The sequence below is a fragment of the Coffea arabica genome, chromosome 8c (assembly GCF_036785885.1).
Source record: "Coffea arabica cultivar ET-39 chromosome 8c, Coffea Arabica ET-39 HiFi, whole genome shotgun sequence".
In the NCBI taxonomy this organism is placed as follows: Eukaryota; Viridiplantae; Streptophyta; class Magnoliopsida; order Gentianales; family Rubiaceae; genus Coffea; species Coffea arabica.
Genome location: NC_092325.1, coordinates 7,710,476 through 7,724,455, shown reverse-complemented (window position 1 = coordinate 7,724,455; position 13,980 = coordinate 7,710,476). Strand labels below are relative to the sequence as shown.

General features: G+C 38.0%; 2 protein-coding genes across 2 annotated transcripts; both read left to right on the top strand.

The window, feature by feature from the left end:
- Positions 1-5,909: 5,909 nt before the first annotated feature.
- LOC140013353 (large ribosomal subunit protein eL18y-like) lies at positions 5,910-6,170 on the top strand. Its single transcript, XM_072062617.1, has one exon. The coding sequence runs from the start codon at positions 5,910-5,912 to the stop codon at positions 6,168-6,170; it is 261 nt and encodes an 86-aa protein (XP_071918718.1).
- A 2,147-nt stretch (positions 6,171-8,317) lies between these two features.
- LOC113706639 (B3 domain-containing protein At3g19184) lies at positions 8,318-11,030 on the top strand. The gene is made up of 6 exons (XM_027228571.2): positions 8,318-8,571; positions 8,687-8,788; positions 9,541-9,572; positions 9,695-9,860; positions 9,952-10,158; positions 10,768-11,030. Exons 1-6 carry the CDS (start codon positions 8,428-8,430, stop codon positions 10,810-10,812), a joined length of 696 nt encoding a protein of 231 aa, XP_027084372.1. The 5' UTR covers positions 8,318-8,427; the 3' UTR covers positions 10,813-11,030.
- Positions 11,031-13,980: the final 2,950 nt, after the last annotated feature.

The following is a 13,980-nucleotide window of genomic DNA, read 5'->3' as shown; positions in this document are numbered from 1 at the left end:
TGAAAAGTCAAAATAATGTAAGGGCAATTTTGTCCTAAAGGGGGTTAAGTAAGCAAAATTAAAGGTTAGGAGGTAAACTGAGAAATGAGGTATTCTTTAACGGGATAAAATGTGATTAACCCGTCACAAAGACATTGATACCCCTATGTGTTAATCGCAATAAATCCCCTTAAGGTATAACCATTTTGCACTTTACCATCTAACATCATTTTCTTTTAATTTGTCTATTTATCCCTAAAATCATTAGTTAACTCTAATATTTTGTATCACTACAGATAAATAATGTTTAAAAAAATTAATATACCTACCATAATAATAATAATTAGAGAAAAATGCAGTTTTGATACCTAAACTTTGACACATGAGCAGTTTTATTCCCCAAATTTTGGACAAAAACAAATGTGGTACCCGAACTTTCAAATTTTGAGCATATTAAGTATCCTTAACAATTTTTTCCCAAATTGCTACCAGAAAAAGTCATATGATAGTCACGTGTCCGGCCACTATTGTATAAAAAAAAGGTCAAATGCCATTCTAATACTAAGTATTAAGTTCAAGGACTAATAACATAATAAAGAAAAAATCCAAGGATCACATAGCATCTGTTTCGTCTCTCTTGCTTCGCTCTCCAATAAGAAACCCAGGAACCGACAGAAATCTCATCTTTGCCAAGACTTCGAAAAAGAAGAAATGGGTTGTCATGGAGCAGCTGACAAGCAAATCAAGTAATAAATGGAAGCGTGAAGATAGCAAAGAAGAAGGCGTGATCTAGGAAGAAGAAAGAAACCAAGGCGTGAATCAAGGACCACGCCTTTACTGGAAACCAACTCTGCAACCACGCGAAGGAAGCCATTGAAGTTCTGCAACAACTTTCAGTTTCGTGTAACCAAATTCACAGCCACTTGGCCACTTGGCCACTTGGACAAATGCGATTAGAGGACCAGATGTTAGTTATAGATTGATAGTTATAAATAGGGAATTAAGGGAACGTAGCAGGCAGCAATTTGTCTTGTAATTCAACAGAAGTGAGCATCAAATCTCATTCTGCTTTTTCCTTCTTAAAATTTCCTTCATTCTCTTTCACCTTCTTATTGTTCCCGCCATTTCTGTATTCTTTTACAGATTAATAAAAGCCATTACTGAGCTCCATTCTTAGCTCGTTTTGTGTTTGAATTAATTTCATTTGCGTTCTGATTGTGATTTCGATTCCGAGAGCCAACATTCCTAATTAGCTCAAGTCTGGTACCATTACAGTGGTATCAGAGCTAACTACGAGCCATTGGGATGACGAAAGCACAGGAGGAGCTGATAAGGAAGGACCTGACTGAGCTAGGGAGTGTTGTGAGGACGTTTGCTAACAAAAACGATGGATTGGAACAGGCGGTCAGGGCGATAGAGTATAGGCAGGAAGGCACGGAGAAGGCCATTAAAAACCTGGACCAGAAGTACGAGAGCATGATGTCAATGATGGCTCAAATGATGGCCAAATTGAACGAACCTGGGAGAAGGGATGAGGGAAGCAGTTCTGGGAATGAACAGAGGAAGGATCTGAGGAGGGAAAAAACTGAGAGGCAGGATCTTAGGGGGGGAACTAAGTTACCTAAGATTGATTTCCCTATGTTTGATGGGGATAATCCTAGGGAATGGGTTAGGAGAGCCAACAAGTACTTCCAGATCCAGGGAGTAGCTGAGGAGGTGAAGTCTGACTTGGCTCAACTTCACTTCAGAGATAAGGCGGACATCTGGTTCCATGGGATGTACCATGGTAGGGAGTTTGTCGATTGGGAGGAATTGTCCTTGGCAGTATGTGGAAGATTTGGAGGAGGCTCACCAGAGGAGACCATCGAGGAATTCAACAAACTCACGCAAACAGGGAGTGTTGCTGAATATCTGGAAAGATTCGAGCTACTAAAATCACTGGTAATGCCTATACTTCCTGGACAGACTGATTCATACTATAAATCCTGTTTTTTGAGTGGACTGAAGAGTGAAATCGTGAATATGGTAAAAATGGCTAAACCACACACCTTAACAGACACTATAGAAGTTGCCAAGTTACAGGAGAAAAATTTGGAGGCCATCAGAAGAGTACAGAAACCTATAACACAGAAATATTCCAGCCCACAGCCAACCATTGGGCAGGGATTTCCATCCCAGACCAAACCTAAATGGACTAATGACAACTCCAGAAGGATAGGGAATGCTTTCCAAAAGGGGGACAGGCCGGGGGGACATGTAGCAGACCAGTATAAGAAAATTACTCCCTCAGAATTCAGTTATAGGAGGGAGAAAGGGCTGTGTTTCAAATGTGCAGAACCTTACACTTTAGGCCATGTTTGCAAACTAGCTCAGATGCAGTATATCTTGGTAGAGGAACCTGGGGGGTGGATGATCACCATGAGGGAATGGGAGAGGTAGTAGAGGAGTTTTGTGATTGCCTTGAGGGAGAGGTAAGTCAGGAGCTCTTAGAAGTGTCCATTCATGCTCTGGCAGGAGGAACTGAACACAAAACTTTTAAAGTGAAAGGCAATATAGGGGGTAAAGAAGTTTTGATGTTGATAGATAGCGGAAGCACACACTGCTTCCTGGATGAAAGGCTAGCTACTCATCTGCAACTGCAGGTAACTGGTACTCCTTTGGTGGTTAAGGTAGCTAATGGGGAGAGATTGGGGTCCAGACAGCTCAATAAGCCACTAGAATGGGAGATCCAGGGACATAAATTTCAACATCACTTTAATACTCTAAGATTAGGGAGCTGTGATGCAGTATTAGGAGTGGACTGGTTGGCTAAATTTAGTCCTATCGAGTTTGACTTCCGGGGCCTAAACATGAGGTTCCACAGAGGGAAGGAGCTGATAGAATTAAGGGGAGAAACTGGGAAGATCACACTCAAGGCTATCAAAGGGAGTAGGCTGGCCAAATGGAGGAGGAAACAGGAATATGGAATCACTGCTCAACTGTATTTAGTGGAGGAAGGGCAGGTTGACTCGCAGGGGATTCCAGCAGAGGTGAATGGAGTACTGGAGCAATACAGGGATGTGTTTCCTGAACCACAAGGGCTACCCCCCACCAGAAGCCATGACCATGGGATTCCTCTGAAGGAGGGAGCCAAACCTTTCCAGATTAGGCCATACAGGTGTCCTTATGTGCAGAAATCAGAAATAGAGCAACTGGTGAGAGAAATGCTGCAGATGGGAATAATCCAGCCTAGTAATAGCTCTTTTGCTTCCCCAGTATTACTAGTCAAGAAGAAATATGGCAGTTGGAGGTTCTGTGTGGACTACAGGCAGCTCAATGAGCTCACTGTGAAGGACAAATTTCCAATGCCCCTGATTGATGAACTGATGGATGAGCTGAGAGGAGCCAGATTCTTCACAAAAATTGACTTAAAGTCAGGATATCACCAAATCCGAGTCAGGGTGGAGGATAGGCATAAGACTGCCTTCAGGACTCACCAGGGATTATATGAATTCAAAGTCATGCCATTTGGTTTGACTAATGCCCCGGCAACCTTTCAGAGTTTAATGAACCAGATTTTCAGTGAGCAGTTGAGAAGACATGTTATAGTGTTCTTCGATGACATTCTGGTATATAGCTCATCCCTGGAAGACCATCTGAGGCACGTGGAGGAGACACTGAGCATCCTTAGACAACATCAGCTATATGCTAACAGAGGTAAGTGCTCTTTTGCACAAACACAAATAGAATATTTGGGACACATTATCACTGCAGAAGGAGTAATGGCTGACCCAAGGAAGGTGGACAGCATGGTGAACTGGCCCAAACCTAGAAATGTCAAGCAGCTGAAAGGGTTCTTGGGGCTGACTGGTTATTATAGGAAGTTTGTTAAAGGATATGGATCAGTAGCTAAGCCACTCACCAACCTTCTGAAGAAAGGGGGATTTCACTGGGATGGGGAAGCTGAAGAAGCATTCCAGAAACTTAAGATGGCCATGTGTAGCACTCCTGTTTTGGCATTACCAGACTTCAGCAAACCTTTTGTTATAGAAACTGATGCTTGCTATGGAGGTTTAGGAGCAGTGCTAATGCAGGATAGAAGGCCTATTGCATATTTAAGTCAGAGTTTGGGACTCAAAAATTTGGGATTATCTATCTATGAGAAAGAACTCCTGGCTCTTGTAACAGCAGTCACCAAGTGGAGACATTACTTGGAAGGACACCATTTCATCATCAAGACAGACCATCAAAGTCTCAAATACTTGTTGGAGCAGAGAATCACTACCCCTCTCCAACAGAAGTGGCTGACCAAGCTACTAGGACTGAGCTACGAAATACAGTACAGAAAGGGCAAGGAGAATGTAGCTGCTGATGCTTTGTCTAGAAGGACTGATACAGAAGAAGGTGAACTTGTTGAGCTATCTTGTATCACTCCTGAATGGATGAAAGAGGTGATGGACAGTTACCAGGAGGATGAACAGATGCAGAAGCTGATCAGTGAATTATTACTCGCACCTGGTTCCAGACCAGAATATTCTTACCAGGATGGGGTGGCCAGGTATAAGGGAAGGATAGTCATAGGGGCCAAGGGGGGAATTAGAGGAAAGATCATCCATGCCCTGCACAACTCCCAGCTAGGAGGACATTCTGGAGTCCAAGCTAGTTACTACAGGGCCAAACAGCTGTTTTACTGGCCTGGAATGTACAAGGAGATCAGGGATACTGTACTACAATGTGATACTTGTAGGAAGTGCAAAGATGAACGTACAGCATACCCTGGCCTACTACAACCCCTCCCTATTCCTCACTACTCTTGGAGCCATATTACCATGGACTTCATTGAAGGACTGCCCAGCTCAGAAAGGAAGAATACTATCATGGTGATAGTGGACAGATTCACCAAATATGCCCACTTCATCAGTTTGGTACACCCCTTTGATGCCCCTACTGTGGCCAGGATCTTTCTAGATCAAGTCTACAAGCTGCATGGAATGCCTTTAAGCATGTTGTCTGACAGGGATAGAATTTTCACCAGTCAATTTTGGACAGAATTGTTCACCTTACTGGGAACAGAGTTACAGCTGAGCACTGCATATCATCCCCAAACTGATGGTCAAACGGAGAGAGTGAATCAAGTATTGGAGATGTACCTGAGGTGCATGACACATCTAGAGCCTAAGAAATGGAATGATTGGCTATCCCTTGCTGAATGGTGGTATAACACCACTTACCACACTGCCATTCATATGAGCCCCTTCGAGGCACTATATGGAATCCCACCACCACAAACAGGAACTTCACCTGCTGAAGCCACTTGGGAAGATGCAGAGGAGATAGGACGAAAATTTCCTGGGTTTCAATCTTGAGGACAAGATTCAATCGAAGGGGGAACTATTGTCATGGAGCAGCTGACAAGCAAATCAAGTAATAAATGGAAGCGTGAAGATAGCAAAGAAGAAGGCGTGATCTAGGAAGAAGAAAGAAACCAAGGCGTGAATCAAGGACCACGCCTTTACTGGAAACCAACTCTGCAACCACGCGAAGGAAGCCATTGAAGTTCTGCAACAACTTTCAGTTTCGTGTAACCAAATTCACAGCCACTTGGCCACTTGGCCACTTGGACAAATGCGATTGGAGGACCAGATGTTAGTTATAGATTGATAGTTATAAATAGGGAATTAAGGGAACGTAGCAGGCAGCAATTTGTCTTGTAATTCAACAGAAGTGAGCATCAAATCTCATTCTGCTTTTTCCTTCTTAAAATTTCCTTCATTCTCTTTCACCTTCTTATTGTTCCCGCCATTTCTGTATTCTTTTACAGATTAATAAAAGCCATTACTGAGCTCCATTCTTAGCTCGTTTTGTGTTTGAATTAATTTCATTTGCGTTCTGATTGTGATTTCGATTCCGAGAGCCAACATTCCTAATTAGCTCAAGTCTGGTACCATTACATGGGTATTGATTTCAAAGCTGGCGGCAAAGTTAAGAAGACTAAGCGTATCGCCCCCAAATCTGATGACATCTATCTCAAGCTCCTTGTCAAGTTGTACCGATTTTTGGTGAGGAGGACAGGGAGCAGGTTCAATGCTATGCTGCTGAAGAGGTTGTTCATGAGTAAGATCGATAAGCCTCCTCTGTCACTCTCCAGGCTTGTCAAGTTCATGGAAGGAAAGGAGGACAAAATTGCAGTGCTTGTTGGAACCATATGTTAGGTCCAAGGGTAGGAAATTTGAGAGAGCTAGGGGAAGAAGAAATAGCAGAGGCTTTAGAGTTTGAAGGGGGATGTCTCCTTGTTTTGGTGGTGCTATCTATAGCCGAACTGGCAATTTTTGCAAGACAATTTTGTCATACTTCATGTTTTGGAAACAATCAGTTAGCTTTTCTGTTGTTACCTTATTGTTGAATTAGAAATTCTGAACATGCGTCAATGTTTTCTTTTTTCTTTAATCCCATTCTTGTTTTCTAGCATCCACCTCAACCAAGCAATAGAGAACAAAAACGGCACACTTAAAATTCCTTTGTACTGTGATGGAGTTTCACGCCTTGCTAAAAGATTTGTTTAGCCACTGCATGGAAATTGTTATCAATGTTGAAGTGAGTTGAATTGGCATGATCCAGAGAAGTTAAGTGCGGTGAAAATGAGGAGATACTGGATTTGGGAATTCTGCTGCATGTTGGCATATCGTCGGCTGCAAGACTGATTTTTGGAGCCAACTTGATTTTTGTTGAAGTTCGGTTTCTGGGTTTCTTATTGGAGAGCGAAGCAACAGAGACGAAACAGATGCTATGTGATGCTTTCTTCTTCTTTTATTTTTAAATTGACTCGTGTGATCTTATTTAGTTCTTGAATTTTTTCTTTATTATGTTATTAGTCCTTAAACTTAATACTTAATATTACAATGGCATTTGACATTTTTTTTAGCCTTTTTTTTATATAATAGTGGCTGGACATGTGTCACCTGATTTTTTCCGGTAGTAATTTTGGAAAAAATCATCAAGGGTACTTACTGTACTCAAAATTTGAAAGTTCGGGTATCACATTTATTTTCGTCCAAAATTTGGGGACTAAAACCGCTCATGTGTCAAAGTTTAGATACCAAAATTGTATTTTTCCCTAAAAATTATTATATGTTTATGAATATAGGTCCTGTTAAATTTTATCCCCATAATTACATGTTTTCTAGATAAAGAAAGATATCTCGCTTATCTCACGTAATAAGGGAAAAATATTAGTGCATAACTAAACTATGAAAATATTATTAAAGGTCTATAGATGGATTTGTTTGGGTTGGAGATTATTTGGAAATTTTTGCTTAGAATAATTGCACTTTTTGCAATTTGATATTTGTGAGATAAAAAAGTAATTGAAATAAAAAAAAAAAGATGATCAATAAACATGTTGAGATGCAATAAAAAAATTTTAAGAAAAAGTTTAGCAATCCAAATAAATTTTAATAGCATCTAAGCATGGTGTATTAAAAGAATAACTCTGAAAATTTTGAACTTCAAATCAACCATGTTTATCTTTTTTTAGAGTACTAACAAAAATAAGAGTATGCTTCCTTATAAAAAAAATTAGCTACCAAAAGAAAAACTTAGCCGTATGCACATTCCTAAAGAGAAACTGACAATATTCTGATCATTTTTAAACTTTTAAAAGTATTTTCACATTTTAATTTGTAATAACAAATTTTTTTCCCATTAGTGAGTCAAATTAGCTAGACATTCTCCTCAATCTAAAGAAAAGTGAATTTATGGAATAAAATTTAACTAGGATCATATATACAAAATTATTATTTTTTTATTATTATTTTTTAGATATCAATTGCCCCGAGTGTTATCAAATATTGAGGTTGACTAATGATTTCACTAACAAATAAACAAATTGATAAAAAATGAAGTTAGGGAATACAACGCAAAACAAGTTATATTTTAAGGAATTTACTGTAGTTAACTCTTAAAAGTATAAATATCCTTTTGACATCACCATTACACAATGTTAGAATTGATTAACGGACTGCGGAATAAAGTGAAAAAAAAAATAATGTTTGGAGACGAAGTGTAAATGTGACTATACGTTGGGGGAATTTTTTGTGATTAACCCTTATTTTGTATGTGTGAAGTCGGATGTCGTTAGAGTATGATTTGTTTCAGTTAATAAATTCTAACTAATTAATTAATCTCTTAACAAAAGAATAATAATGAATCTTATTCGGGTGGCAATTATTAAATCCCCTAATCCAGTAGTTCCCCGCAATTGTCCCCTAAACCCCACCTGCCACCTGTCCTAAACCGACATGTGCACAAGTACGGCTATGCCTACCCACTTCTAATCCTCTTAAATTCAAAATCTTCTGTGTCGACTCACAAAATTCAAACGTCTCCTTTCCGTCCTTCCTCTCTGTCTCCAGTCATTCATCTTCCTTCGTATCCATCCATCAAGATCGTTGTTCAAGGCAGAGATCAAGAATGGTGGTGTCAAAGAAGGGTGCTTTAGCGTACGAGGAAAGGCGGCATGAGAGATTGGAGCAAAACAAGAAGAAACTGGAGCAGCTCAATCTCACCAAGCTCTCTCAAGCCCTCCACTCCACCATTAGCCCCAAGCCCTCTCCTGTATTTCTCCTCTCTCTGTCCTCTATCCAACGATTTTTCTTGATCGTTTTCTTAATCCGAGTAATGGGTTTTTTTTGTTGTTTCTCTTTTGACACTTATTCGCGATTGCAAACAGATGAAGAAGGTGAAGCCGAAGGTGGCTCGACAGCCTGTGGACCCTTCTACTATCCGACGGTCTAGTCGCGTCGCAGACAAGCCTCCCCCTAACTACAAGGAGGTTTGTTTTTTCCTCTATTTGAACTAATCACGAATGGTTATAAAACAATTTAAAATGTGATTATAGTAGTACTTTTCTGGAGTAGATGCTGATCTTGTGGATTAACAAAGTACTTGTCTCTGGATGTTATTGTTGTCATCACTGTTCATTTATTTGATTTTTCAGTGTCATATTTGTAAGAGTGATTTATTTTTTTCCAAATTCGCTAAAAGGTTAGTGCTTAATGCGCTTTCATTGATGGAATCTACCATTTTCTTGCGTGTTAACAACTTGAAATTGGTCTTACTTGTAAGTGTTAAATAAATAATTTGATTTTCAGTGTCATTTGTAAGAGTGATTTGATATGTGGATTCTTCCGATTTCTACTTGTTCTGTCATAGATGTTACATTGATAAGTCTCCCTCCAACTACAAGGAGGCTAATTTTCCCGTCGTTCAATTAATCAGAAACAGCCACAAACAATGTTAAACACCATCCTTAGTATAAATTCTGGAATGGGTGCCAATTTTGTGGTTGAACGAGCCATTTGTCTCTCAAAGTTATCATTGGTATTAGTATAATGTATCTGATGTTTTGGTGCCATTTTGTAAGATTTATTTGCTTTTCCAGTTGTGCAACAAGAGAAGTGTCTTAAGACACTTTGATAGACGAAGTCTTCCATATTTTCCAGGATGCTCTGTTGTGAATTTGCGATCACTGTAGTAATGCTAGAGAGCTTGCATCAATAATGTAGCTATTTGGTTCTTTGGCAGGTTCCAATTGAACCTTTGGGAAGGCCTAGAAGGTTTGAGTTTTTAACCACAGCTTCCCTGAATTCTTAAATTCTGTGATTTACTAAGTAGTATTACATACTAATATAAACCTCATTTATTGATTGCTGATCCTATATTGCATTTGGATGCTCAGCTATCGCTATTCGCGAAGGGATTTGTCAAATAGAGTTTATGCTTCAGACGAAGATAGAGAGTATGCTCACGAGAGAGCAGAGGTGTTACAATCAGGTTTAGATTCTAAAATCCCAAGCTTTGTTAAGCCTATGCTTCAATCACATGTTACCGGTGGTTTTTGGCTGGTAAGTTTGAAAACCAGATATCTAATTGCAATTTGTCCATGGTGATGCATCAATAATTGAGGAAAAGATTAACTTGGCTTAATCCTAACAGGGACTTCCAGTCCAATTTTGCAAGACATACCTTCCAAAGCGTGATGAAACTGTTACCTTGGTTGATGAGCAAGAAGAGGAGTATCCCACCAAGTACCTCGCTGTGAAAACCGGGCTTAGTGGTGGATGGAGGGGTTTCTCCATTGAACATGAATTGGTTGATGGGGATGCCCTGGTTTTCCAATTAATTGAGCCTACAAAGTTTAAGGTACATTTCTCTCAATCTTGGGGCTCATGTATGCGATGACTTGAATACATTGTAGCATGACAAAGTGACACCCAAGCAAAGCTCAAATGTTTAATAAAAAGTGAAATTTTCTATTGCTATGATATTGCATGTAAATCGCATGGACTTGCGACAACATCATAGAATTCCTATTGCTCATTACTCTTCTTTTTTGCCACAAGTTGGTAGGGTTGAAAGATGAATCAAACTATTTGATACTTGAATCGAGTTTGGCTTGGTAAGAGTTTATTTGAGCTTGGTTCGCTAACAAGTTAAACCAAACTTGAATAGCATTTCATGTTCAATAACTTTCAATTTCAATAGAAAGCTCATTGAAACTTGGTTCGGCAAATAAACAGGCCAAACTTAAACAAAATTTCAAGTTTGTTAAAATAATCACACAAGCTGGAATACTATTGTATTCGGTTTGATTAGACTCGTTTACACCCTTATAAGTTGGTAGCTTGGTACATGTGGTGAAACTAGCAATCATGACCATGTTAAAATTTTTTGTATGTTTAATTCTTACCAATTCCAGCTGAGATTCGTATGTCTTGTCCTGTATTCATGATTAACTGACTGGGCATGCAGGTCTACATTATAAGGGTAAATCAAGCTGAAGACAGCAGCAACTGATGGAATTAGCAAATAGCATTTGCCTTTTGCTGCAGTTCCAAACTAATTCGGCAAGCAAGCAAAAGCTCCTTCCTGCCATGTTGTAATTGGGAGGTTCATGCTATTTTTGCCAGTGATTGTGGTTTAACTCTTTACTCTATGTACATGAGCAGGCTAGTTTGACAATTAAATTGAAAATTATTTGGATGCTATAATTTAACCACTAAAATCTCTTTTCAGTTTTCTTTTTAGATGAATGAATATGCTCACCATGTTACTCATTGCTAATTTCTCATATCCTAATTAAACAATTTAAACTAGGATCATATCCTAATTAAACTATTTTCTTAGTGTTGCCTAGAGGAGATAAAAAAAAGCATATAAGAAAGGAAAAGAAGGGAGACGTCACAATGAGGATTAATATCTACACATGCACCCTTTTCTCCTCCTTTGTAATTCTTGCTTTTCATTAACTGTGAGGTGTTTTAACTAGGGTTATAAATGAGTTGAATCGAGTTGAACTTTGGTTTAATTGAGTTGAATCTTGATTTAATTTTATCGAACTCGAGTTCGAGCTCAAGTCAAATTCATGTCGAATTGAGCTCAAGCTCGAATTTAAAAAAAAATATTTTATTTTTAAAAAAAATGAATAAAATAGTAATTTTTAACAAATAATAAAATATTATGGATATATATATATATAATTTCACTATTAAAATAAAAATAACACACACACACACACATATAATTGAGTCAGCTAGTGAGTTAAAGATTTGAATATTTTTTAACTTGAATTCGATTTGATTAGCTCGAATTTGACTCGAGTTTGATATTGACGAAATTCGAGTCAAGTTTTAACTCGAAGTGTTCGCGAGCAGTTCAACTCGTGTGCAACTCTAGTCTAAACCTTCAGTGAAGTATCTTCCAGATGCCCAAATCCAATACCTGTGTTGAACCGTGCCAAGCACCAATGGTGGCAATATTTGGTGTCGATTTGTTATTCCTTTGATACCAATTTTGTGACAAAAATTGGCGAGCTAAAATTCCGCGTGCTAATGGTTTAATCCACCTCAACGCAAATGTTTCTTTGAAGAATGGCTTTCGTTGAACACTATCTTCGTCTGGCATGTATTTGATTCGAGACTTTGTGAGGAGCGGGTCACAATGGCAGGCATGTTTGATTCTAGTTGGTCAGAATGGATCGAATTTGAGACGAAATCAGGTTTCGCACTTTGCACAATTGAAAAAAAAAATTTCTCACACCGCTCTTTACAACTCTTCCAAAAACAAAAACAACAAAATTCTTGAGGTTTTGTACTAAGGAAAGCAAGAGGAGTTGGCCACCACCTTTAGTGTGGGGTGGGAGGTCAAGGGTTCAACCCTTGCTCCCATCAAAAAATTGCCACTTAATGTGGCCTTGCTCAAGATCCATATGGGTGCTGTGCACCCACATGGTCCGATGGTGGTTTAGTCCCCATCGGTTCCCCGTGACCCTGTTGGGTCCCTCCCCTAGTATAGGCTAGATTAGGCTTAGGAGTAGGTGTAGATGTAGACTTTGACAAGTGACAAAAAAAAAAAAAAAAAAAGGAAAGCAAGAGGATGATGGTGGGCTTTAGATGTTACCTACCGAGCAGTTTTAACTGCACAACGAGGATGCAAGTAAAACTTGCATTCTTTGCACGGTAGAAAAAGTAAACACATGCTACATCTTAAATCATCTCTATGGTAAAGTCTATCGCTAAGGGATTGGATTTTCTAGGATCACGACCTCACGAATTGAATTCTGTCCAATTTAAACCGATTAGCGTAAATTTCATAATTTTTTATGCAAGTAAACTTCAAACACGTGAAAAGAATGTGTAATTTCATGTTGGAATTCAAGAGGCAGCTGAATTAATGTGCTTTGTCCTCTCTAATATAAATTGGATTTGGTAGGGCAAACACAAGAACTAAAGACGCAAGGGGCAAAATTTAGAGATGTATAATATTTGGGAGGGCAGAGTTCTTAGTTTGGAAGAAAAATGAGTGGGTCAAAATCCAATTTTGTTAAAGTGATAACAAACTATTTACTACTGGCAACTACTGAAGACAAGTCAAAATCTTAGTGGACAATTGAGTTGATTTTAATTAAGTCAAATAAATAGCATTTGGACTGTAATATTGAATCACTTTGTTGGCTCCTAAATCGCCTGAGTCAGATTAGTCTTCACTGTTAGATAAAGCAATGTTACAGATTAATAGAGGTGTCAAAATTAGTGATTTTGACGCGTTTGAGTTGGTTAAAATGAGTAATGGATATAAGCGAGTCAACCCATTTATACCTATTTAATTAGATAGGTATAAATAAGTAAGTCAAAAAATAAATTGGGTAACCCAATTACTCATTTATAACCCATTTATTTTAACTTTTTGTAAACTCATTTAAATTCATTTTTGCAAACTAAATTATCAATTTATATCACCCTTTGCACCCATAATTAGCTTTAAATATTTACTTATAATGTTCAATAAGCCTAATTACCATTTTTTTCTATTCGTATTCTATGTCACAAAATTACATACTATTTAATAATTGAATAATAAGAATATAAAAATTTGAACTAAGTACTATAAAAGTTAACATAAAAACTTAATCCAAAAATTTTGAGCCCTTAGAATTTTTGTTTTGTGTGTAAATTTAAAATTTCATTTTGGAAAGGTAGGAAAAGAGGCTAAAATTTTTCATAAATTGGTAATACTGAAAAATGAGCAAGTTAACAAACTAAGATAAAATAAAATGATAAGATAAAACTAACAAATAATAATAATGAAACAAAAGTATTTAACATCATGACAAAATGAAGAATCTGAAAAAAGAAAAAATGGGTGGGGGAAGAGAGGAGGCTGTGAGGAATACAATTTAAAATGTGTTAATTGGATTTGATAGGTTATCCAATAATACTCATTTATTAAATGAATATTATTGGGTAACCCATTTATATCCATATGTAAAAACTTAATATACCCATATCCATATATTCATGGATGAATAATTGAATATGGGTAAATTTAATTAAGCGAACTTATTTGCCACTTATACCGATTAAATATCTAGCTGATGGCAAAACTACCAACTACCAATGCATTGTAAATAAATGGCCAGTAAATGTTCTACTAGGGACTGTGGAGTTGGGGGGCTTGGACTCAAAT

Coding starts and splice junctions, on each gene's coding strand:
- LOC140013353 (XM_072062617.1), top strand. CDS start 5,910: ATGGGTATTGATTTCAAAGCTGGCGGCAAAGTTAAGAAGACTAAGCGT.
- LOC113706639 (XM_027228571.2), top strand. CDS start 8,428: ATGGTGGTGTCAAAGAAGGGTGCTTTAGCGTACGAGGAAAGGCGGCAT. Junction 8,789..9,540: donor CTCCCCCTAACTACAAGGAG/GTTTGTTTTTTC, acceptor GTTCTTTGGCAG/GTTCCAATTGAACCTTTGGG. Junction 10,159..10,767: donor TTGAGCCTACAAAGTTTAAG/GTACATTTCTCT, acceptor CTGGGCATGCAG/GTCTACATTATAAGGGTAAA.